This window comes from Hemitrygon akajei, chromosome 18, assembly GCF_048418815.1.
Source record: "Hemitrygon akajei chromosome 18, sHemAka1.3, whole genome shotgun sequence".
NCBI lineage: Eukaryota > Metazoa > Chordata > Chondrichthyes > Myliobatiformes > Dasyatidae > Hemitrygon > Hemitrygon akajei.
The window spans coordinates 65,542,786-65,568,660 of record NC_133141.1 but is presented as its reverse complement, the minus strand read 5'-3'; the positions used below and the strand labels follow the sequence as shown (position 1 = coordinate 65,568,660).

The window sequence follows — 25,875 nt, the reverse complement described above, 5'->3', positions numbered from 1 at the left end:
GACTGGCAGGAGACAAGAGTGGGAATAAAGGGGCTTTTCCTGGTTGGCTGTCAGTGACAAGCTGTGTGTCACAAGGGTCAGTGTTGGGACAGCTCCTTTTCACATAACACATCACTGATTTGGAAGAAGCAATTGATGCCCTGTGGCCAAGTTTGCAGACAATACAAAGATGGCAGAAGGGCAGGTAGTGTTGAGGCAGCAGGGCGTTTACAGAAGGACTTAGACAGATTGGCGAATGGGCAAAGAAGTGGCCTATGGCAAATAATGTAGAAAGTGTATGGTCACAAACTTTGGCAGAAGGAATAAAGGTGTGGACTATTTTGTAAATGCGGAGAAAATTCAATAATCAGAGGTGCAAAGGGACTTGGGACGCCTTGTGCAGGATTCCCCAAAGGTTAATTTGTAGGTTGAGTTGGTGGTAAGGAAGGCAAATGCAATGTTAACATTCATTTTGAGAGGACTAGAATATAAAAGCAAGGATGTAATGATGAGGCATTTATCAGACTGTATTTGCTGTGTTGTGAGCATTTTTGGGCTCCTTATCTAAGAAGGAATGTGCTCGCATTGGAGAGTCCAGAGGAGGTTCATGAGAATGATTCCAGGCATGAAAGGATCAACATATGGAGTATTTGATGGTCTGGGCCTGTACTCATTGCAGTTCAGAAGAATGGGGGGAATCTCATTGAAACCTATTGAATATTGAAAGGTCTAGATAGATTGGATGTGGAGAGAATGCTTCCTATAGTGAAGAGTGTCTAGGACCAGAGGGCATAGTCTCAGAATTGTGGAACGTCCATTTAGAACAGAGATGAGGAAAATTTTCTTTAGTCAGAGGGTGGTGAATCTGTGGAATTCTTTGCTACAGATGGCTGTGCAGGACAAATCAATGGGTATATTTAAGGTGAAGATTGACAGGCTCTTGATTAATCTGGGCCTCAAAGGTTATGGGGAGAAGGCAGGAGAATGGGGTTGAGAGGGATAATAAATCAGCCACTATGAAATGGCGGATCACTTGATGGGCCAAATGGCATAATTCTGCTCTTGGGTTTATTGGTTTTATGGAAATTAAATATCATCTGCACATTATGAATTCCTAAGCCTAGCTGCGAGAGGAGGAGGACTGGGCATGGGGCTTGCAATCCTATCCTGTAAAACCTCAATGTTACAGAAACATCAACAGAAGTTCCAAATATCTCATTGCTGGAAGGGAATGGATCTTTGAAGATGGGCTACACCTGGAGACAGCTTGAAAGACTGGCCAAGGACAGAGGACTCTGGCAATCTGCTGTTGGCAGCCTATGACCCAGCAGAGGTGATGTACTTTAATTAAGTGCTCATTATGGCAAAGGCTCCTGAACTATGGTAAGCATAACCATGGGAGGAATCCATAACATCTCCAGGTATAACACAAGATAGTTTAATCATTATAGTCAAATGCAATTGGGTTTTAAAGCCCAATCATTGTGCACCAAGTATCTCAGGACTTGCCCCACACCCTTAATTGTCAGTGTCTTCAGCACAAGTTCTTCTATTGTTTCCTACTTTTCTGCTGGGGCTTCCCAAGAAGCAGTGGAACTATCTCCCAGCATTACCATTCTGTTAGATAAATGGAGACACAAGATGCTGTAGATGCTGGGACCAGAGCAAAATATGAACTGTTGGGGGAACTCAGTGCTTCAGGCAATATCTATGAAGGGAGAATGGCTTTTGCTCCATTTTGAAAGACATTCTGGATTCTTCCTTACAAGATTTTTTGTTGTGGATTGCACTCAGTACCTAGCCTTTAGCCTACAGTGAAAGGCAAGACATCAGAGTTGTTGGACTCACTGCATAATAACCACAAAGATTCTGCAGATACTGGAAATCTTCAGCAACACAAAATGCTGCCTGACATGCTGACTTCCTCCAGTATCTATGGAGGTGAATAAACAATTGACGTTTTGGCCTGAAACGTCGACTGCTCATTTCCCTCTAAACATGTATTTTGTGTCTGATGCTCACCCCATAATAATAATAATGCTTGTCACTGAATGCACCTTAACTGGTTAGACTATTGTGTTCAGTTCTGATTGCCTCATTACAGGAAGGATGTGGAAGTTTTAGAGAGGGTACAGAGGAAATGTACCAGGATGCTGCCTGGACTAGAGGCATGTCTTATGAAGATAGAAACAAAGAAACATAGAAAACCTACAGCACAATACAGGCCCTTTGGCCCACGATGCCATGCCAAACATGTCCTTACCTTAAAAATTACCTAGGGTTACCCAGAGCTCTCTATTTTGCTAAGCTCCATAGGTTGAGCAAACTCGGGCTTTTCTCTTTGGAGCAAAGCAGAATGAGAAATGACTTGATCAAGGTGTACATGATAAGAGGCATAGGTAGAGTAGATAGCCAGAGACTTTTACCTAGGGTGGAAAAGGTAAAAAGGTAAAAGGGGTATAATTGGAGTCAAGTATAGGGGGATATCAGAGCTAAGTTCTTTACACAAAGATTGGTGGCTGTGTGGTATGCCTGATGGTGGTAGAAGCAGGTGCATTTAAGAAACTCTTAGATACACACATGGATGAAAGAAAAATGGAGGGAAGAGTTAGATTGATCTTAAATAAGTCAAAAGGGTGACACAATATCATGGGCTGAAGGGCCTGCACTATGCCGTGATGTTCTACATTCTCAGCATAACTCCACTGCAGAGAGTAAGTGCCAAATTCTCACAATCTGCAAGCTTAATTCATTTCTAAGAAAGACACTGGAAAGCCCAGAATAAACTAGCCACATTTTACTTACATTGCAGTTTGAAATAGTAATATAATCAAGCATTTTCCTTTATCTACTTAAAGATAGACAAACTGCAAGGCTTACTGGATCATTCAACAGGCTGGTTCAGCTCAACAGTAACCAAAGAAATCCTGTCAATAATTTAACTTCAGTTTGTCTACAGAAAATGCTAATTAACATTAAAAGCATGATGGTTTATTTGATTGGACAGCAATATTAATATGTTTTCTGGGGCTTCACAGTGGTTCACTAATCCCCTTTGGAAATGAAATTGTGAAACAATTTAATTGTGAAATTAATAACTGGTGTCATTCTGAAAACCATTTGTTCTTACCAGTGCCCTTGTGTGTAGACAGCAGGTGTCTGATTATGAAGGAGGGGAGCAGCTGGGTGGCAATGTCAGCAGGGAGGCAGTACATAAAGCATGTCAACGGTTCCCTTTAAACCAGAAAAGTCAGCCATTGAAAAGAAGAAACAATAAAGTCTTATCAAGGGTGATAAGTGGAAAGAACTGGGGCACTTAAACTAATCACTTAACAAATGTTATATTATGAAATGCATGCTTAAAAAAGGTGTGTGGATGGCTGGTAAACTTTGATGTAGACAGTAAGGGGAATTTTGACACTCCTGTCTGTATTTTGGTAGGGTACGGACTATATGAATTGGTAAGGCAAACAGTTAAAAACTACAAACTAGACATTTAATCTATTCAAAGATGTTCACCTTCCATAAACCCCAAATCCTCCACCCCACCATCTTTGCTGCCCCTTTCCTTTACCACCTCATGATCTCCTACTCTAACACCTTCTCGTTGTTTCACCACAGTCCATCATCCCCAAACATCCAGCTCCTTGTGCAAGTCTCCAGACCTCAGCTATGTAGCCTCACTCTCTCAAACTCTCACCGGCTTAGCTTCGGCACAAGACCGTTGCCTTATTATTCCAGTCTTTGTCAGCCTGCTGGGCTGGGATCAATAATCATGGAAAAAGAAATCACTGGTATATTGAACAGTAGAGCACAGCACAGGCCGTTCACCTCATGATGTTGCAACAACCTTTTAACCTACTCCAAGATCAATTTAACTCTGCCCTCACGTGTACCCTTCATTTCTCTTTCATTCATGTGACTTAATGTATCTGCCTCTACCACCACACCTAACAGCACATTCCATGCACCTACCACCCCCTGCATAAGAAACTTATCTGACATACCTCCTATACTTTACTCCAATAACCTCAAAATTATGCCCCCTCGTATTAGCTATTTGTACTTTGGGGAAAAAGGTTTGTGGCTATGCACTTGATCTACAGTGCCTTGAAAAAGTATTCAGCCCCCACAACTATTTTCACAATTTACTGTCCCATTTTCTAAGCTTAAAATATGTTGATGTAGGATTTTTTGAGCTAATCTATGAAACATCGTGCATCATGTCAAATCAAAAGAAAAACTGCAAAACCTGTCAACAATTGACTAAAATTTAAAAACAAAAATTGTGAGGCTGAAAAGGTATTCATCTCCTCTGTAATTACTACACTAACTTTCCTCAGGGGTAATACTGTATACATATTACCTTACCAATTCACCCAATTTGTTGATGCAGAAAATTGGAGGATCACCTGTTTTTAATGAATTCATAATAAATATCCCCCTCTCTCTGTAAGGTCCAACAGATTTTCAAAAGACCAAACAAAAATGAAGACAAAAGAGCATTCATGACAGGTCCAGGAAATGATAATAGAGAAGCACAATTCTGGCGAAGGGTACATTCCACCTCAAAGGTGCTGAAAATATTTTGAAACTCAGTGCAGTCCATTGTGAAAAGGTGGAAAAATATGAAACCAGAGCCACACTGCCTAGGTCAGGCCACCCCTCTAAACTTAGTTACTGGAGAAGAATGGCACTTGTAAGAGAGACTACTGTGATGCCATCAGTCTGCCTGAGTGAGCTGCAGAAGTCAGTGGTTGCAACTAGAGATTGGCTAGTTCATGGCTCCACACAATCTCTAAGTCTTGCACAAAAATGTATTTATGGAAAAGTGGCAAAGAAGCAGCCCTGGCTAAACAAAAAGAATATCCTTGCCTGTAATGACTTTGCGAAGTGTCACTTAGCAGCTACTGTAAAGAAGCGGAAGGAGATTTTGTGGTTGGATGAGACTAAAATTGAACTTTTTGATCTCAACTTTGAGCAGCGCATGTAGTATAAATCTAATACTGTGCCTCAACCAGGTAACAACATTCTTACAGTAAAGTATGGTGGAGGGAGCATCATGCTATAGAATGCTTTTCAGCAGCAGGGACTGGAAATCTGGCCAGGATTGATGGGAAGATGACTGCTGATAAATACAGTGAGATCCTGAATAAAAACCTGCCAGCCTCTGCCAGAAAGCTTAAACTGGAAAGGAAGTTTGTCTTTCAGCAGGACAAAACCCAAAGCACACTGTCAAAGCAACCATTGAATGGCTTCAAATGAAGAAAATTGATGCCCTCGAGTGGCTCAGTCAAGAGTTCTGACCTTAAACCTGATCCAACATCTCTGGCAAGTCTTCAAGATTGCTGTCCACTGCTGCTCCCCAAGTAACCTGGCATAGCTTGAGGAATTTTGCAAGAAGGAATGAGTAAATCTTGCTCTATCATGTTGTGCAAAGCTAACAGAGACTTATCCAAAAACATAATAGCTGTGCGAGGTGGTTCAACTGAGTACTGAGCAAATGGAGATGAATACTTTTGAACAGCTGACATTTCAGCTTTTGAATCTTTAGTTTTTCATGCTTTAAAATTCCCCTGACTACTGTGAAAAAGGAGCACGTGATTCACAAATGAAAATTATCAATTAAATTGATCAAAATCCCTGGTTGTTACACTCACTTATGTGAACAGTGTTGGGGACGGAATACTTTTACAAGATACTGTATGCTTCTTATAAGTGTACACCTTTATCAAGTCACCTCTCATCTCCCTTTTCTCCAAAGAGAAAAGCCCTATAGCTCACTCAACCTTTTCATATAAGACATGATCTCTAATCCAGTAAGCATCCTGGTAAATCTCCTCTGCACCCTCTCCAAAACTTTCACACTCTTTCTTGTAATAAGAGGATCAGAACTGAACACAATATCCCAAGTGTGGTCTAACCAGGGTGTTATAGAGCTGCATCATTACGTCATGGCTCTTGAACTCAATTCCCTGACTAATGAAGGTCAACACACCATATGCCTTCTTAACAGCCCTATCAACTTGGGCGGCAATTTTGAGGAATCTATGGACATGGATCCCGAGATTCCTCCACACTGCTAAGAAATCTGCCATAAATCCTATATTCTGCTGTATCAGAGATACAATGCAAAATTTTAAGAACTGATAGAGCTTTTATTCACTTAGCTCAGATGACTGAGATGTGCAATTAGGGTGGATTTGGAATAAAATATTTCCTATGGTGGAAAAACCCATATTAAAGAAGCAAAATCCTAAAATTTAGTCTGAATTTCAGTACAAATGCAGGCTGGCAATGGTTAGAGTACATCTGAAGCTCCCACAACAAAGAGACTAGTCAATTTACACCAAGATCAATGAATTTTAACATTTCCAGTATTTTGAATTTTCACTTAAAACCTACAGCACCCGCAGTATTTTAGGTAGATACCAGTAAAGAGGAACTTCAAAGAACTGGAGTGAACTTAATTGACTCAGAGGCTGGAATCAATTGTCATTTGAAGTAATGGCAGAACAAATATAGGGACTGAATTTCATAATCCTGTTCCATTCTTACTCTTTGGGAATCTAGGGGAAGGGGGTTTAGGGTGAAGAAAAGCAAGAGAGCGAAGAAACAACATGATGAATATTCCTCCCACATTCTAAAGACACATTCCTAACCCTCACAAGGGCTAGTGAGTTGTGGGCATGTTACAGAGGTGCCAGAAATGTGGCAACACCTGTAGACTGCCCAGCACAATCATCATTGATTTGATTTGAACCAAATGAGGCATTTTACTGTATGTTTCAATGTATATATGACAAATAAAGCTAATATTTGATTTATTGGAATTTTATTTACATGGTTCAATATCAATTTATTATAACCATCATTTAAAAGGATATTTCCATACATTATGCATGGAGCATGAAATGAGCTATCACTGCTAAGATGGGAATCAGTTTTAAGATGCCCTAACTCAAAAAACAAAGCTCAAAAAACAAAGCTTCAGTGAGGTGGGAGTGTTTACTAGATGGAACAAGTCCCAAACACAAGGGATTCTGCAGATTCTGGAAATCCAAAGTAACACACACAAAATTTTGGAGGAACTTAGCAAGTCAAGCAGCATCTATGTTTCAGGCCAAGACCCTTCATCAGGACTGGAAAGGAAGGGGGAAAATGCTAGAATAAAAGGTGGGTGGAGAGGAAGGCATACAAGCCAGAAGATGATAGGTGAATCCAGATGGGTGGGGGAAGGGGGATAAAGCAAGATGGGAGGTAATAGGTGGAAAAGGCTGGAGGAGGAGGAATCTGACAGAAGAGGAGATGCACCAGGGGGAGGTGATTGGCAGTTGAAGAGAAGAATTAAGAGACCAGGGTGAGGAAATGAAGAAGAGGGAAGGGGAAAAATTACCATAAGTTGAGAAATCGATGTTCATACCAACAGGTTGGAGGCTACCACATGAGGGGGGAGATATGTGGGAGGTGGGGGGAGGATGACGTAAGAAGCTGGGAGGCGATATCCGGAAAAGGTAAAGGACTGAAGGAGGAAACTGAAAGGAGAGGAGAATGGACCATGGAAGAAAGAGAAGGATATGCTGATTGTAGGAAAATATAGAGGTAATGTCTGAAATAAGTTTTTCTTACAGTGAGAATGGTAGGTGCTTAGAAACTGCTCGGGGTGGTGGTGGTAGAGACAAGTACATTAGGGAAACTTAAGAGACTCTCAGATAGACATATCTAAGAAAGAAAAATGGAGGGTTATGAGAGAGGGAAGCATCATATTGATCTTAGAGACATTAAAAGGTCATCATGACCAAAGGGCTTGTACTGCGCTGTGCTGTTGTATATTCTATGCTCTAAGTACAGGTCAGAAAAGTTCCAAGATTCTATCTTTTACATATTGCAGGAAGGTTTTTCTCGGAATGTGTACCACACTAGTAAGAGCTTAACTTGAATACTGTGAATAGTTCCCGTCACATTACCATAAAGATATGATAATGCTTAAGTAGCTATGGAGATGATTTATTACAATTATGTCAAGTCACGAAGTTTATGGCTGTTACGATAAATTGGGTCCACCAGGGTTATTTTCTTTGGAACCAAGGAGATTGACAGCAAACAACTGAGGTCTATAAGAGGCTTATAGACCTGTGATGCAAATAGGATGGACAGATTTCTTTAGCAGAGGAGCAGATTTACAGGTAACCAGCAGTGGGGGAAAAACGATGAAAATCTTCCCGCCCAGGGACTGGAACTCCCAAGTTTAAAGGAAAACATCCACGTTCCTAACCAAGGAACACGAGAACATTTGCGCTGCAGTCTTGGTCAATTTTTAGATTTAACTACAGGATGTAAGTGTTTCCAGTCAAAACAGTAGTTATTGCTCTTGAACTGAACTAATTCAGAAGGTACTTGAAAGTAAATGCATTTTGCTGTGGGTGCAGATTCAAAACAGTCCTCATTTCTCACACCCTCACTGTGGTGGCAAAAATGTAGAAACCAAGAAACTGGAGATTCCTTCATGGAATGTGTTCAGAAGGTCAATAGCAACCGTGTAGAATTTCACACTGTCAAAAGCTGGGAATGTGGGTTTTTATTTTTAGATGAGCTTTGGAAGGGTTGGGGAGGGTGGGTTCTCTACTGATATTCACTCCCTTAAAAAGACCAAGACATTTCTCAGTGTAGTTAAATATACTTGGATATGCAGTTGAAGAGGTATGACCTGCAGGATTAAAGACCCAGTGCAAGAAGTACAATGGGGTCGAGTTGCTTTTCTTTTGACTGGCATGGAACATGTTGGGCTAGATGGTCTCTTGTGTTATAAATTTTCTATGATCCCATGTACAACAACACAAAATTGGTCATCTCCATCAGAATCTATAAGAACACAAATTGCAGGGAAATATCACGCAAATTCATTGGAGGGAGGTCCTAAGGTTTTGAATTAAGAATCGTAGCCAGAGCACTATAGACCACTTCCACGTTCAGGTCTAAATGTTTTGATTCCTGATTGGATTGAGTGCTTGAGTGGATAACAGGCAAATATTCCATTTTCTAGCATTGCTCGTCTATACAAGTGCAGGTTGAACCCAATACAAACTCCCAAGTCGCAATGTCGCATTCGTAACTCAAAGAATATCAGCACGTGTTTTTCTACCACATTAACATTCAATGGAAATTGGTGACAATCCACAGATATGACCACTTGACATGATTGTAATCACATGCATATATTTTAGTGCATGCCTTATACATTAAAAGTTCACTTTCATTCTCCCAAAGCATTGAAACAAACTTCACATGCAGATTCCATGCAACTGGGTACTGAGATCACATGCTTGAAGATAGTGTAATAACTTGTATTCTCTTTATGAATGAGGAATGCAATTAGTCGCATCTGGATTTCTAATTAGCAACAACTACATCATTTGCATGTTACTGGGCAAATTGTTTAATATGGAAGATTTGCAAAGAAATCAATCATTATTGAAGGTTCTGTCCTTGCAACATGTTAATAGCAGACCTCACATTACCTACAGGAGTGTGTGCAATGCAGCAGACAGGATATTGTGGTAAAACTCAGATGCAAGTTGCCATTTCATAACTGACCTGGCGGACTAAACCCATGTTCACTGTTATTTTTTCGAGCTCCTGTGTTGGAAGCTTTGACAAAGACCGCTATAAACAACAAGAATTAAAACATCAATTGCTATCATTAAGGTATCTGCTTCTGAGGCAATGAAAACACATTAGAAAAGGAATCAAAACCAGATAATGATAAATTTGATCAAACAAAGTGACACTTCTTTAAACAATTATTACCTATTAACCATCAGGTTCCTGAACCAGTGTGGATAACTTCACTCAGCTCATTCCTGAACTGTTCCCACAATTTATGGACTCACTTTCAAAGACTCTACAACTCATATTCTCAGTATTATTTTTTTTTAATTTACAGTTGTCTTCTTTCGCACACTGGCTGTTTATCAGTCTTTGTGTGTAGCTTTTTTCATTGATTCTATTGTACTTCTTTTGTTTTACTGTGAACACCTGAACAGCTGCCAGAAAATGAATCTTAGGGTCAAATATGGTGACATACAGTGCCTATAAAATGTATTAACACCACCTTGTAAGTTTTCATGTTTTATTGTTTTACAACATTTCAGTCGAGGTAATTTGGCTTTTTTTTTGACACTGAGCAACAGAAAAAGACTCTTTCATGTCAAAGTGAAAACAGATCTTTACAAAGTGATCTAAATTAATTACAGATATAAAACACAAAATAATTGATTGCATAATTGCTCACCCCCTTCAAGTCCGTATTTAGTAGTGTAACCCCCCTGGTAAGCCTCAGGCTCGCTCAGCTTGCTTCCGTCTGGGGGGAGCAGCCTTCGGCCCTGCCAAAGTGGGTAATCAGCTTGTGTGGATGCTGTGTGATGTCCCCACCACACCAAATAACAGACAGTACACCATATGCGATTAAATGGGTTCACTTTATAGATCTTACTGGAACTATGTACTTAATAGAGATACAATATAAAAGGAAAAGTAAAAGGCGCCAAACTTTTCAAAGTCCAAACCACTTCGTTCACAACCGTTGGAGCTCAATTAAATGAAGTCTTCTGGCCACCATTTGATCCCCTCAGACCTCCTCGACTCGTAGCTCAGGACCACCCGAAGTGATCAACCAAGCACCCCCGGCATGCCTGTCTTTGTCTCCTCTACTCGCCGAAAACCCTGGCCTCGGACCCCCGCTCGGGGTCCGTTCCGTCGCTCAGCTTACAGCATCGCGTCCTCTCTCTCTCACCCCCTCGTGCCGACTCCCCAAAAACCTGCCAACAATAGCTTACAAACCCAGAAGAGAGAATTAACATCTATCCCAATTGGTTAACAAATAATTACAATTCTCGTTATCAGTAATTATAACCCAAACAAGCTGTCAGAGAAAGCACTCTCTCTCCAGTTATCATAACAAAGAAGCATTCTTACTTTTAACAAAACAAAGAAGCCATTTTGATTAACATACGCAGAAGCATAAAGAAGAAACCCCTTACAGTAGATACACCTCTGGCAGCAATTACAGCCTTGAGTCTGTGTGGATAGGTTTCTCTCAGCTTTGCACATCTGGACACTGCAATTTTCCCCCACTCTTCTTTACAAAACTGGTCAAGCTCTGCCAGATTGTTTGGGGATTGTGAGTAAACAGTCCTTTTCAAGTCCAGCCACAAATTCTCAATTGGATTGTGGTCTGGACTCTGACTTGGCCACTCCTGGCCAGATCTGTTTTCACTTTGACACAAAAGTGTCTTTTCCTGTAGATCGGTGTCGAAAAAAGCCAAATTAAGTCCACTGATACAATGTTGTAAAACAATAAAACATGAAAAGTTGGGTGGGGGAGAATACTTTTTATAGGCACTGTATAGGTATTTCAGTAATAAATTTACTTTGATTGATTGATTGATTCAATGTCTACACCACAAATATCAGAATCTGAATCAGGTTTAATATTACTGGCATACTGTATGTCATGAAATATGCTGTTTTGCCACAGTAGTACATTGCAATACATAATAAAAAAACATAAATTACAATAAGAAATATTAAATTAAATATGTAGTGCAAAATGAGAGCAAAAAAAGAAAAAAAAGTGAGGTAAAGTTCATGGGTTCATTGTCCATTCATAAATCTGATGGCGGAGGGGAAGAAGCTGTTCCTGAAACATTGAGTACGTATCTTCTGGCTCTTGTGCCTCCTCTTTGACGGTGGCAATCAGAAGATGGCATGTCCTGGGTGATGGGGATCCTTAATGATGGATGCCACCTTTTGAGGCATTGCCATTTGAAGATGTCCTCGATGCTCGGGAGATTAGTGCCCATGATGGAGTTGGCAGAGTTTGTAACTTCCTGCAGCTTTTTTCGATCCTGTACAGTAGCCCCTTCATACAAGATGGTGATGCAAGCAGGTAGAATGTTCTTTACGGTATCCTGTGTTATGTCTACTCCAATCGCTCTTCAGAGATGGTAACTAACACTACTTTCAGATGCCACTGACAGTATTGCCCTGAACCTTATCTAAACCAGACGGTACATATGAATCTGGTTGAATTTTTAACATTATGTCATTGACTGCAAAGAGCCTCTGGGACTTTCAGGGTCAACAAAGGTTTCCACGCAAGTACAAACCTTTCCTTTTGAGTACAAAATGCTGCAAAGTAAAGACCTCCAAAACAGTAAATGATGATCAAGATGTTCCCAACTTTGTTACTCGTAGTACAGAACACAAAATGCTTTCCATACTTCAGTATTTAGAACATTAACACAGAAGAAATGCCAGCTGGTGCTGTAAAGCAATATATTGACCACTATACTATCACGCTGCAATGAATGGCTTGCTCCCCTCCCTACTTCTTGTGTTTCTTAAAAAGTAGAAACCCATTTAGGCTAGCTTATTTCATTAGATTATTATTATTAGACATGATAGAGGTGTACAAGATATTAAGAGGAATAGACAGAGCGGACAGCCAGCACCTCTTCCCCAGGGCACCACTGCTCAGTACAAGAGGACATGACTTTAAGGTAAGGGGAGGGAAGTTCAAGGGGGATATTAGAGGAAGGTTTTTCACTCAGAGAGTGGTTGGTGCGTGGAATGCACTGCCTGAGTCAGTGGTGGAGGCAGATACACTAGTGAAATTTAAGAGACTACTAGACAGGTATATGGAGGAAGTTAAGATGGGGGGTTATATGGGAGGCAGGGTTTGAGGGTCGGCACAACATTGTGGGCCGAAGGGCCTGTAATGTGCAGTACTATTCTATGTTCTATGTAGATTGCAATAACCCAAATGTTCTCCAATTCTGCAACCATCTCAAAGGGTTCTAGAGTCCTTGAATCAACAAATTCTCCTCAAAGGCACAGTAGTGTAGCTCCAGTGATCCAGGTTCAATCCTGACCTTCGGTGCTATCTGTGTGGAGTTTGTATCTGTGACTGAGAGTTTTTCCAGGCTACTCTATGTGTGAATTGGGAGGTTAATCAGTCTGTGCAAAATTTCCTCCTGTGTGTGGTGAGTGATAGAATCTGGGAGTAGAATAGGTTACAGGGAAATTTAGTGGGGACTCTGTGAAACCGAAATAAAGTGTCTTGAGGGAAAGCAGAAAGTCTACTTTCCACAGTCCTGATGAAGGGTCTCAACCCGAAACATCAACACTTTATTCCTCTCCATAGATGCTGCCTGACCTGCTGAGCTCCTCCAGCATTTTATGTGTGTTCGACTGGATTTCCAGTATCTGCAGAATCTCACATTTAAGTCCATTTTCCACGTTCTAATCTCACTTCTCAAAAACTTCCACAGTCCAGCTGTAGGTTCATGGGACTAGATAGTAAAATAGTTCAGCGCAAACTAGATGGGCCAAAGAACCATTTTCTGTGCTGTAGCACTTTATGATTCTGTGAACAAGAAACTCCCCAACCAAAGACCTAAATGTACCTGGTGCAAGCTTTAGCCTATGTCCGTGTCCAGTTTAATTTTAAAAAGTATAACATCTGAAATTCAGGCAGATAAACCTCCTTCAGAATCAGAATCAGGTTTATTATCACTCAGTGGCCCCTTTATTAGGTAAAGGTTAGATGTGGTCTTCTGCTGCTGTAGCCCATCCACTTCAAGGTTCGACGTGTTGTGCATTCAGAGATGCTCTTCTGCACACCACTGTTGCAATGTGTGGTTGTTTGAGTTACTGTCACCTTGAACCATTCTGGCCATTCTCCTCTGACTACTCTCATTAACAAGGTGTTTTTGCCAACAGCACTGCAGCTCCAGGATGTATTTTTGTATTTTGCACCATTCTCTGTAAACTCTAGAGACTGTGGTTCATGATAATCCCAGGAGATTAGCAACTTCTGAGATATTCAAACCACCCGATCTGGCACCATCAATCCACAGTCAGTCACGTAGATCACATTCATTCCTCATTCTGATGTTTAATCTGAACAACAGACCTCTTGACCATGTCTGCATGCTTTTATTCATTGAGTTGCTGTCACATGATTGGCTGATTAGATGTTTGCATTAACAATAGGTGTACCTAATGAAGAGGTCACTGAGTATATTGCCACTTCCATCACTGATGACAGTGTGCATGTAACAGCGGTGACTGCCAGAGCACTGGACAAATGGCTCATAGATTCCAATTTAACTCACACCGGAGCAGAAGAGAAATATGAATTAAGCAGAATAATTAAATAAATCTAGAAGTAAATGCTAATTAGCATGACAAATAAACTAAAGTGTTACGGATTGTCCTGGAGTTATGACATTACAGATAGCATAATTATGGATTAACTAAAAATGTGAACCAGTCTTCAGGAAATAAAACCTATACACGATTTATCTTCCAGCTGATACTATGTGGGACATTCTGATTCTGTCCCATTGAAACATAGGGAAAGACAATAGATGAATGTTCCTGCTATTAATGCACATGCCACTTAATGCCCAGTTCAGGACAGATCTGTTTTGTCACACAAAATGTTGGAGGAACACAGCAAGTCAGGCAGCATCTATGGAGAGGAATAAATGGCTGATGTTTCAGGCCAAGACTCTTCATTAGAGTCTCGTAGAATAAATTATGGAATATTTATTTCTCTCCATAGATGCTGTCTGGCCTGCTTTCTACCAGCATTTTGTGTGTGTTACTCTGAATTTCCAGCAGCTGCAGTACGTCTTGGGTTTCCAATTTTCCTACTTTGAAAACCTCACCTTGCTGGAGACTCTTGTGATTATGACCGAAAAGAAAGTCTGTTGTTTCACTGAATCTAACCTGACGCCTAATAACCTAATAAGTACAATTGTAAAGCATCACTGGTTCAGCTGCTAAGAGAGCCAATACAGAATTATTTATTTCATATAAATGTTGACTACATTTTGCAAATTGCAGAGCTATCTAGTGGCACAATGTTGTACTGCATGCACCGTTCCAAGCAAGGCAATTAGTCTACACTTCAATCAAAAATGAGATAAAACCTGAACAGGTTAGAAAAATGCATGGAGAGAAAAACAGAGTATTGGATTAATGGAAATATTTAATGTTTCCGGCATTTACTCTTTTAACTCATTTAGAAAAATTCACTATCGCAGGACTGCATTCGACAGAATGTGCATATTGTTTCCAAACAGCAATTCACTACATTAAACTCACTAACTTGCACAAATTTTATTCGTGTTTAAAGGTTGGGGAGACAAGAACTAGAGGTTATGAATTAAGGTGAAAGGTGAATGCTTAAGGTGATCATGAGGGAAAACTTCTTCATTCAGAGTGTGGTGAGAGGATGGAATGAGCTGTCACCGCAAGTGGTGGATAAAGGTTCAATTTCAAAAGACAGACAGGAGGGGTATAGTCCAGGTGCAGGTCAATGGGACGGGGCATATTAATAGTTTGGCATGAACTAGATGAGCCAAAGGGCCTGTTTCTGTGCTGTAGTATCTTATGACTCTAAAATGTCCACATTCTTAACCAAGAACATGAGAAAACTTGTACTGCAGTCTTGGTCAATTTTTAGATTTAACTACAAGATGCAAGTGTTTTCAGTCAAAACAGCAGTTATTGCTCTTGAACTGAACTAATTCAGAAGGTACTTGAAAATAAAGGCACTTTGCTGTGGGTGCAGATTCACAACAGTCCTCATTTCTCACACCCTCACTGTGGTGGCAAAGATGTAGAAACAAAAGAACTGACTGTTCCTTCTCAGAATGTGTTCGAAAGGACAATAGCAACTGTATGGAATTTCGCACAGTCAAAAGCCGGAAATGTGGATTTTTAATTTGTTCAAATGGGCTTGGAAGAGCAGTGGGGTGCATTCTCTACTAATATTCATGACCCACCAACTGGATTACTCTATGAACATGAAATAAATAAATTCTGTGTCATAAGCAGAAGTGGAAAGTCTACTTTCCACATGCTAATCCCACTTCTTATGAACTTTTATGGTCCAGATGAAGGTTGATGGGACAGGCAAAGTAATAGTCTGGCACGGACTAGATGGGTTGAAGGATTCTCTACCAATAATTAATTACTCAACAAATATGTAAAAGCAGAGGTGCTGGAAATAGAGCATACAGCACAGAGCAGGCCCTTTGGCCCATGATGTTGTGCTGACCTCCAAGATCAAATTAATCCTTCCTTCCCACATACACCTCTATCTTTTGTACATCCAAGCTCAAATATAAACAGAAAATGCTGGTGATACTTAATATATCAACCAGTGTCTGTGAAGAGAGAAACCAGATTACTATTTTAGGCCACTCCATTAATCTAAAATGTTCCCGTTTCTTTCTCTACAGATGTTGGCAGCCGTGTGTCTTCATTCCTTGACATTTTCTGTTTTTATTTAAGCAAAGGAGAACATTAATGTCATTTACGGGATATAGCAATATTCACCGACTGCCAGATTTGATATGTTACAACAGTAATACACTCCAAACACACCTCACCTACTTCAAAAATTCTCCTTTTGAACTTCTTAAAGTGACAGAACCAGTGTACTTTGAGAAAGGCACAATTAATGTTGTCCTGGTTAGACCACACTTTCAGAATATTGTTTCGGTTCTAGTCACTTCATTATAGAAAGGATGTGGAAGTTTTAGAGACGGTGTAGAGGATATTTACCAGGATGCTACCTGGATTAGATTGCATGTCTTATGAGGATAGGTTGAGCGAGCTAGGGCATTTTTCTTTCGAGCAAAGAAGGATGAGGGGTGACTTGATAGAGATGCACAAGATGGTAAGAGGCAGAGATAGAGTGGATAGCAGGAGAAATTTGCCCAGCGCAGAAATGACTAATACAAGGGGGGGGGGGGGGGCATAATTTTAATGTGATTGAAGGAAAGTATGGGGGGATGTCAGAGGTAAGATCTTTACACAGAGTGGTGGGTGCATGGGACACCCTACCAGAGGTGCTGGTAGAGACAGATTGATAGACACATGGTTGATAGAAAAACAGAAGGTTATATAGGAGGAAAGGCTTAGGTTAAAAGGTCAGCACAACATTGTGGGTCGAAGGGCCCGTTCTGTGCTGTATATGTGATGTCAAGTATAGCATTTCAACATATCTTATCTAAACTGGTTACCTGTGCTTACAAAGCAGCAAATCTGGAAATATGATGCTGAGAACACACAGATTTAATGGTCAGGGATTTGTTTTAGTGAAGTAGGCTTGCATCTAGACAGACAGAATACAAACAAAGCAAGTGGACTTCGAAATGTCAATAACATTGATATAACACCATACTTAAACAAACAAGAGAGAAGTTTGTATCTCCACCCTTGCGCAAACAGATTTCAATTTGGGAGAACTGCTCAATCACAAGGTTCATCAAACAATCATCTTAAAAGATCTAGGCAATTACATGCTGCAATTCAGGATTTCATAAGCAACCCAATCACAACTGGCATCTGAAGCTATTTCTATTCATTCACGGGATATAGGCATTACTCTGCAATTATTTACCATCCCTGACAATCCTTAAATGACTTGCTATGTCACTTCAGAGGGCAGTTTGGTGTTGTTTCTAGGCCAGGTCGAGTAAGGGTGACATAGTTCAAAAAGGAACTGGAAAAGCACTTGAGGGAAAATACAGAATTATGGAGGAAAGGACTGGCTGACATGCATCTGATGGGGCAAGTGGCCTCCATTGTGAAGCAATTATTTCTTCCTAATCTACCCCATCACTGAAGTGATTCCACTTTCAAGGATTCTACAGCTCATGTGTTTAATTATTATTTATTTATTCATTCATTATTATTTTGTTTTCTCCTTTTATTGTATTAGCACAATTTGCTGTCTTTTGCACATTTAGAAAATGTATGAACTCTTTACAACTCATGCTCTCAGCATTTTTGTATTTGCACAACGGTTGTTGGCCTGTTTTTGTTTATGTACAGTTTTTCATAAACTCTGCTGTTACTTTATTGTCCTGTAACGCCTGCAAGAAAATGAATCCCAGCATAACACTACTACAGTGCCAGTGATTCGGGTTCAATTCCTGCTGGTCAGTAAAGAGTCTTTGAAACTGAGCCCGTCTGTAAAAGGTTTATACATTCTCTCCATGACCGTGGTGCGCTCCGGTTTCATTTCATATCCCAAAGACGCAAGGGTTACTAGATTAATTGGTCACACAGTTGTAACTGTAGCAAGGGCTCACTGGGCCGAAAGGGTCTGTTACCATGCCATGTCTCTAAATAAACATATGGTGACATATATGTACTTTGATAATAAATTTAATTTGACATTAAATTTAGGGAAATAATATTGAATTCCAGTATGGAAAGAGTTGCTGTTGTGCAGATAGCAACAGTTGCAGCCTCAGAATCAGGTTGAATATCACTGGCATATGTTGTGAAATATGTTGTTTTGTGGAACACAGAATAATGAAAAACTATTAGAAGTACAGAATCAGAAGAATAAGGGGTTCCTCACTACACTGAAATTAACAGATTAAAAAGGAGCTGTTTGTGGCTTACAGGATGGAGACAGGCTAACCCCTATTGACATCAATGGATCTGGGGTTGAGAGGGTAAACAGCTTCAAGTTCCTCTGCAGACACATCACCGAGGATCTCACGTGGTCTGTACATACCAGCTGTGTGGTGTAAAAGGCACAACAGCGCCTCTTTCACCTCAGACAGTTGAAGAAGTTTGGTATGGGGCCCCAAATCCTAAGAACTTTCTACAGGGGCACAATTGAGAGCATCCTGACTGGCTGCATCACTGCCTGGTATGGGAACTGTACTTTCCTCAATCGCAGGACTCTGCAGAGAGTGGTGTGGACAGCCCAGAGCATCTGTAGATGTGAACTTCCCATGATTCAGGACATTGACAAAGACAGGTGTGTAAAAAGAGCCCAAAGGATCATTGGGGACCCAAGTCACCCCAGCCACAAACTGTTCAGCTGCTACCATCCGGGAAATAGTACTGCAGCATAAATGCCAGGACTAACAGGCTCTGGGACAGCTTCTTCCACCAGGCCATCAGACTGATTAACTTATGCTGATTAAAGTGTACTCTATATTTCATTGACTATTCTATTTATTATAAATCACTATGATTGCCATTGCACATTTAGATGGAGACGTAACGTAAAGATTTTTATTCCTCATGTATGTGAAGGATGTAAAAAATAAAGTCATTCAATTCAGTTCAAATTTCCGAGCAACTGTGATGACTAGACAGGCCTCTGAAGGACAGAGTCTCAATACACTGGAGGCAGTGAGTGCAGCAATACCCTGGAAGCGGACTCTTCCTGTATCTAAATGGGGCATCTGTCTGAAGATGTAAGAGTGATTGAGAACTATTGTGGGAGAGGAACATTGAACACTGAACCAACACAGTACTGCCAAGGCAAACTAATTTTGTTGTGAAACTCTTTGTTTTGAGTAGAAAGGAACAGAAGCCAACTAAGAATGTGACCAGCACAGTGCTTGGACACTGCAGCTGTTCATTTGTACTCACACCAGTACCAGGACCTGAACTTGGAAACAAGACTGGTCGACAATGGCTGTGTTTTGCTAGACAGCTGTTTCAGTGTTTGTAACAGCTTTTAGCAGCATTTGTTCAATGAACACCTTGCCTGGTGCCAAGAGTCAGGGATAAAAAATCAAAATCCCTTCTGCCTAAATGGCAACTGACTCACCTTTCATTACCCCCTCCCTCCCATAAACAGATGTATGTGTGCACTGCTGTGAAATAGATCTTCTGGATCTACTTATGGTCACTTATTTCAGTGATTACTATTCATATCTGTACCTGTAAATTCATGGTAACTTTTGCAATTTTATTTACAGGGCATGATTTGTTCAATCCTAACTGACCTCAACAGAAGGTGCTGATAGTGAGCTGAATTCTCAAACAGCTGCAGTCCTTCTTGAAGGTACTCCCACTGTATTGAAGGGAAGGTTTCCTGGAGTTAGACCCCTGACAAAGAACTAAGTACTTCCCAGTCAGTGTGGTAAATGATTCGGAGCAGATCCTGCTCCCATGCATCCGCTGCCCTCCTCCTCGTCATTCTCAGAGCAGAATTCACAGGTTTGGGGGGGGGCTACTGTCAGATTAACCCAGGCAAGTGACTCCAATGCATCTGTAGACGAGACACAATGAAGCCAGGGTGAACTTGTGGCAGGAAGGAATCAATGTCCTGGGAGATGGGTAGCGATCAACATAACACAATTACTTAAATATAATATCATTGTTGAGATGAAGCCACACTCAGGTTAGAGGAACAACACATTATATTCCGTCTGGGTAGCCTCCAACCTGATGGCATGAACATTGATTTCTCTATCTTCCGTTAATGTCCCTCCTCCCCTTCTTACCCCAGCCCTATTTTTAATTATTTTTTTTCTCTTTCTTTCCCTTTCACAATCACTCTTTGCCTGTTCTCCATCTTCCTCTGGTGCTCCCCTCCCCCATTCTTTCTTCCAAGGCCTTCGGTCCTATGATTCTCCCCCTTCTCCAGCATTGTATCCCTTTTGCCAATCAACTTCCCAGCTCTAGGCTTCATCCCTCCCCCCCCTGTCTGCTCCTATCATTTCGGGTCTCCCACTCCCCCTCCCACTTTCAAATCTCTTACTATCTCTTTTTTCTGTTAGTTCTGACGAAGGGTCTCGACCCGAAACATCAACTGTACTTCTTCCTATAGATGCTGCCTGGTCTGCTGTGTTCCACCAGCATTTTGTGTGTGTTACACTATTACCATGCAAGCTATCAGGTTCAATACCGAAAACCATCTGTAAGGAGTTTGTATATTCTCCCCATGACAACTTGGGTTGCCTCTGGGTGCTATAGTTCTCTTCCACATTCTGAGGACATGCAGGTTAGGGGCATGCTATTTTGGAGCTGGAAGTATGGTGAAACCAACGGGTTGCCCCCAGTACATATTCCAACTTTGTTGGACATTGACACAAATGATGTACAGTATTTCACTGTATGTTTCAATGTACACATGATAAATAGAGCTAATCTTTAAATGGGCTGCTTTGTCTTATTTGATGTTCAGTTTTGCTGTACTGATCCAGGCAACTAGACAGTATTTCACTAGCGGATGCATCCCTTGTAGGTGCTGGAAAAGATTTGTGGTGTCGGGAGGTGAGGTAGGATATCCACCTTCTCACCTACCCTTAGATCGATCCACCATATCAATAGCCACTTAGTGATAGCTTTTTGCCGCCTGGCTGGTTATTTATATGCTGCAACCAAAGCGGCACTGTTAATCAGAGATAGTGTCACGACTGCAGGAAAGGTGGACGTCATGGAGGGATTGTCTATGGAGTCTCCATGGGTGGAGGAAGGGGTCAATAACTTTACTGGGTGTTTTTTATAGACTGCCCAATAGTAACAGGGATATCGAGGAGCAGATAGGGAAACAGATGCTGGAAAGGTGTATTACAGAGTTCAAGTCAAGTCAAGTTTATTATCATTTCGACCATAAACTGCTGGTACAGTACACAGTAAAAACAAAACAACGTTCCTCCAGGACCCTGGTGCTACATGAAACAACACAAAACTACACTAACTACGTAAAACAACATAAAAAACTGCACTAGGCTATAGACCTGCACAGGACTACATAAAGTACACAAAACAGTGCAGGACAGTACAATAATCATATAAACAAGACAATAGGCACAGTAGGACAAATTACAATATAATAATAAATGATGTAGATGTCAGTCTAGACTCTGAGTATTGAGGAGTCTGATGGATTGGGGGAAGAAACTGTTGCACAGTCTGGTCGTGAGAGCCTGAATGCTTCGGTACCTTTTCCCAGATGGCAGGAAGGAGAAGAGTTTGTATGAGGGGTGCATGGGGTCCTTCACAATACTGTTAGCTTTGCGGGTGAAACGTGTGGTGTAAATGTCCATGATGGCGGGAAGAGAGACCCCAATGATCATCTCAGCTGATCTCACTATCCACTGCAGTGTCTTGCAATCCAAGACAGTGCAATTCCCAAACCAGGCAGTGATCAGGAATGTGGTGAGGATGGGGGGTGGGAGATGGCCTTTCCTCAGCCTTCGCAGAAAGTAGAGACGCTGCTGGGCTTTCTTTGCTATGCAGTTGGTGTTGAGGGACCAGGTGAGATTCTCCGCCAGGTGAACACCAAGAAATTTGGTGCTCTTAACGATCTCTACCGAGGAGCCGTCGATGTTCAGCAGAGAGTGGTCGCTCCATGCCCTCCTGAAGTCAACAACCATCTCTTTTGTTTTGTCCACATTCAGAGACAGGTTGTTGGCTCTGCACCAGTCTGTTAGCCGCTGCACCTCCTCTCTGTAAAATGACTCGTCGTTCTTGCTGATGAGACCCACCACGGTCATGTCATCGGCGAACTTAATGATGTGATTCGAGCTGTGTATTGCTGCTAGTCGTGGGTCAGCAGAGTGAACAGTAGTGGACTGAGCACACAGTCCTGAGGAGCCCCTGTGCTCAGTGTGATGGTGTTGGAGATGCTGCCTCCGATCCGGACTAACTGAGATCTCCCAGTCAGGAAGTCTGGGATCCAGTTGCAGAGGGAGGTGTTCAGGCCCAGTAGACTCAGTTTTCCAATCAGTTTCTAAGGAATGATTGTGTTGAATGCTGAACTGAAGTCTATGAACAGCATTCAAACGTACGTGTCTTTTTTGTCCAGGTGGAGAATGGTGGTGATGGCGTCGTCTGTTGAGCGGTTGGGACGATACGCGAACTGCAGAGTTGTAGTGATGGGAGATTTTAATTTCCCAAATATCGACTGGCATCTCCCTAGAGCAAGGGGTTTAGATGGGGTGGAGTTTGTTAGGTGTGTTCAGGAAGGTTTCTTAACATAATATGTAAATAAGCCTACAAGAGGAGAGACTGTACTTGATTTGGGATTGGGAAATGAACCTGGTCAGGTGTCAGATCTCTCAGTGGGACAGCATTTTGGAGATAGTGATCATAATTCTATTTCCTTTACAATAGCATTGGAGAGAGATAGGAACAGACAAGTTAGAAAAGCGTTTAATTGGAGAAAGGGGAATTATGAGGCTATCAGACAGGAAATTGGAAGCTTAAATTTGGAACGGATGTTCCAAAGTTAAAGTACAGAAGAAATGTGGCAAATGTTCAGGGGATATTTGTGTGGAGTTCTGCATAGTTACGTTCCAATGAGACAGGGAAGTTATGGTAAGGTACAGGAACCATGGTGTACAAAGGCTGTAATAAGTCTAGTCAAGAAGAAAAGTTTACAAAAGGTTCAGAGAGCTAGGTAATGCTAGAGATCTAGAAGATTATAAGGCTAACAGGAAGGAGCTTAAAAAGGGAATTAGGAGACCCAGAAGGGGCCATGAGAAGGCCTTGGCGGGCAGGATTAAGGAAAACCCCAAGGCATTCTACAAGTATATGAAGAGCAAGAGGATAAGACGTGAAAGAATAGGACCCATCAAGTGTGACAGTGGGAAAGTGTGTATGGAACCAGAGGAAATAGCAGAAGTACTTAATGAATACTTCACTTCAGTATTCACTATGGAAAAGGATTAAGTGCTTGTAGTGATGATTTGCAGCAGACTGAAAAGCTTGAGCATGTAGATATTAAGAAAGAGGATGTGCTGGAGCTTTTGGAAAGCATCAAGTTGGATAAGTCGCCGGGACCGGATGAGATGTACCCCAGGCTACTGTGGGAGGCAAGGGAGGAGATTGCTGAGCCTCTGGTGATGATCTTTGAATCATCAATGGGGACAGGAGAGGTTCTGGAGGACTGGAAGGTTGCAGATGTTGTTCCTTTATTCAAGAAAGGGAGTAGAGATAGCCCAGAAAATTATAGACCGGTGAGTCTTGCTTCAGTGGTTGGTAAGTTGATGGAGAAGATCCTGAGAGGCAGGATTTATGAACATTTGGAGAGGTATAATATGATCAGGAATAGTCAACATGGCTTTGTCAAGGGCAGGTTATGCCTTACGAGCATGATTAAATTTTTTGAGGATGTGACTAAACACATTTCAGCAAGGCATTTGATCAGGTGACCCATACAATGCTTATCGTGAAAGTAACAAGGCATGGGATCCAAGGGGACATTGCTTTGTGGATCCAGAACTGGCTTGTCCACAGAAGGCAAAGAGTGGTTGTAGACAGGTCATATTCTGCATGGAGGTCGGTGACCAGTGGAGTGCCTCAGGGATCTGTTCTGGGACCCGTACTCTTCATGATTTTTATAAATGACCTGGATGAGGAAATGGAGGGATGGTTCAGTTAGCTTGCTGATGACACAAAGGTTGGTGGTGTTGTGGATAGTGTGGAGGGCTGTCAGAGGTTACAGCAGGACATTGATAGGATGTAAAACTGGGCTGAGAAGTGGCAGACGGAGTTCAACCCAGATAAGTGTGAAGTGGTTCATTTTGGTAGGTCAGATATGATGGCAGAATATAGTATTAATGGTAAGACTATTGGCAATGTGGAGGATCAGAGGGATCTTGGGGTCCAAGTCCATAGGACGCTCAAAGCAGCTGCGCAGGTTGACTCTGGTTAAGAAGGCATACGGTGTATTGGCCTTCATCAATCGTGTAATTGAATTTAGGAGCCGAGAGGTGATATTGCAGCCATATAGGGCCCTGGTCAGACCCCACTTGGGAGGACTGTGCTCAGTTCTGGTCACCTCACTACAGGAAGGATGTGGAAGTCATAGAAAGGGTGCAGAGGAGATTTACAAGGATGTTGCCCAGATTGGGGAGCATGCCTTATGAAAACAGGTTGAGTGAACTCGGCCTTTTCTCCTTGGAGCGACAGAGGATGAGAAGTGACCTGATAGAGGTGTATAAGATGATGAGAGGCATTGATCGTGTGGATAGTCAGAGGCTTTTTCCCAGGGCTGAAATGGTTGCCACAAGAGGACACAGGTCTAAGGTGCTGGGGAGTAGGTACAGTGGAGATGTCAGGGGTAAGTTTTTTTACTCAGAGAGTGGTGAATGCGAGGAATGGGCTGCCGGCAACTGTGGTGGAGGCGGATACGATAGGGTCTTTTAAGCGACTTTTGGATAGGTACATGGAGCTTATAAAAATAGGGGGCTATAGGTAAGCCTAGTAATTTCTACGGTAGGGGCATGTTCAGCACAACTTCGTGGGCTGAAGGGCCTGTATTGTGCTGTAGGTTTTTCTATGTTTCTATGTTTCAATCAAGTCCCTGGAGATGGTTTGAATATAACTGTAAATCTGGACACAGTTTTCTTTTAAAATGATTCAGAGTTCAAGTTGCAGGTCGCACTTATGCTAGAGACAGGGGTGGAGGGCACGTAGTGAGCCTATGGAGGTGGGGGTGTAGAGGTTTTGCTGGCTGCTTGCTCTGCAGATCCTTCTCTCTCCTGGGCATATCACGGGCTGCAAAGAGAAGAGCCATCAAGGCCATCACAGAGGCTGCTGAGTGTGCCTCCAGATGATTAGGGATTAAGAGATGTGACCTGTGGATCAATGCTGCTGGGGCATAAGCTGGCACCTGATCCACCCTGGCTGGGTCACCTGGGCAAGGGTGTCTGATGTTGAGAGACCCGATGACCCCACGTTACATCACTGATGAGGTGTCCCAGCACATCCTAGGATGCATCGCGGCATCTCCCTTGCATTTTTTTTTTAGCTTCTCAAATGCACTTATACTGTCTACAACAATTTATCCATGAAATAGCAAGTTTCACATTCTAATGAAGTTCTGGCAAGATTTCACCTGAATTCTCTGCTAGCTTTTATAGAGAGTTTTGGTCTTCTCCATAAATTGAAACTTTTTTTTCTACATTTACCTTTCTACATCTTTCCTTGACCGGAATTGAAAATAAAAGATATGCAACCATTAGTCATTGTGAAACTATCAGATTATTGCTGAAACTCTAAGTTGACTCGTGCCTTTTAGGGAAGATGCTGTCTGTAACGAGTTCA

At 41.7% G+C, this 25,875-nt stretch overlaps 1 protein-coding gene across 7 annotated transcripts in view; it reads right to left on the bottom strand.

Moving 5' to 3' along the window:
• LOC140741495 (phosphatidylinositol 5-phosphate 4-kinase type-2 beta-like) overlaps window positions 1-25,875 on the bottom strand; it is a 253,254-nt gene that overhangs the window by 121,449 nt on the left and 105,930 nt on the right. For 5 of the 7 annotated variants that reach the window (XM_073071757.1, XM_073071758.1, XM_073071759.1 and 2 more), the window contains exon 4: window positions 9,574-9,642. The exons of the other annotated variants lie outside the window; for them this stretch is intronic. In XM_073071757.1, the coding sequence (XP_072927858.1) occupies window positions 9,574-9,642 (69 nt within the window). The remainder of the gene's footprint in view (window positions 1-9,573; window positions 9,643-25,875) is intronic. 7 annotated transcript variants of the gene reach the window in all.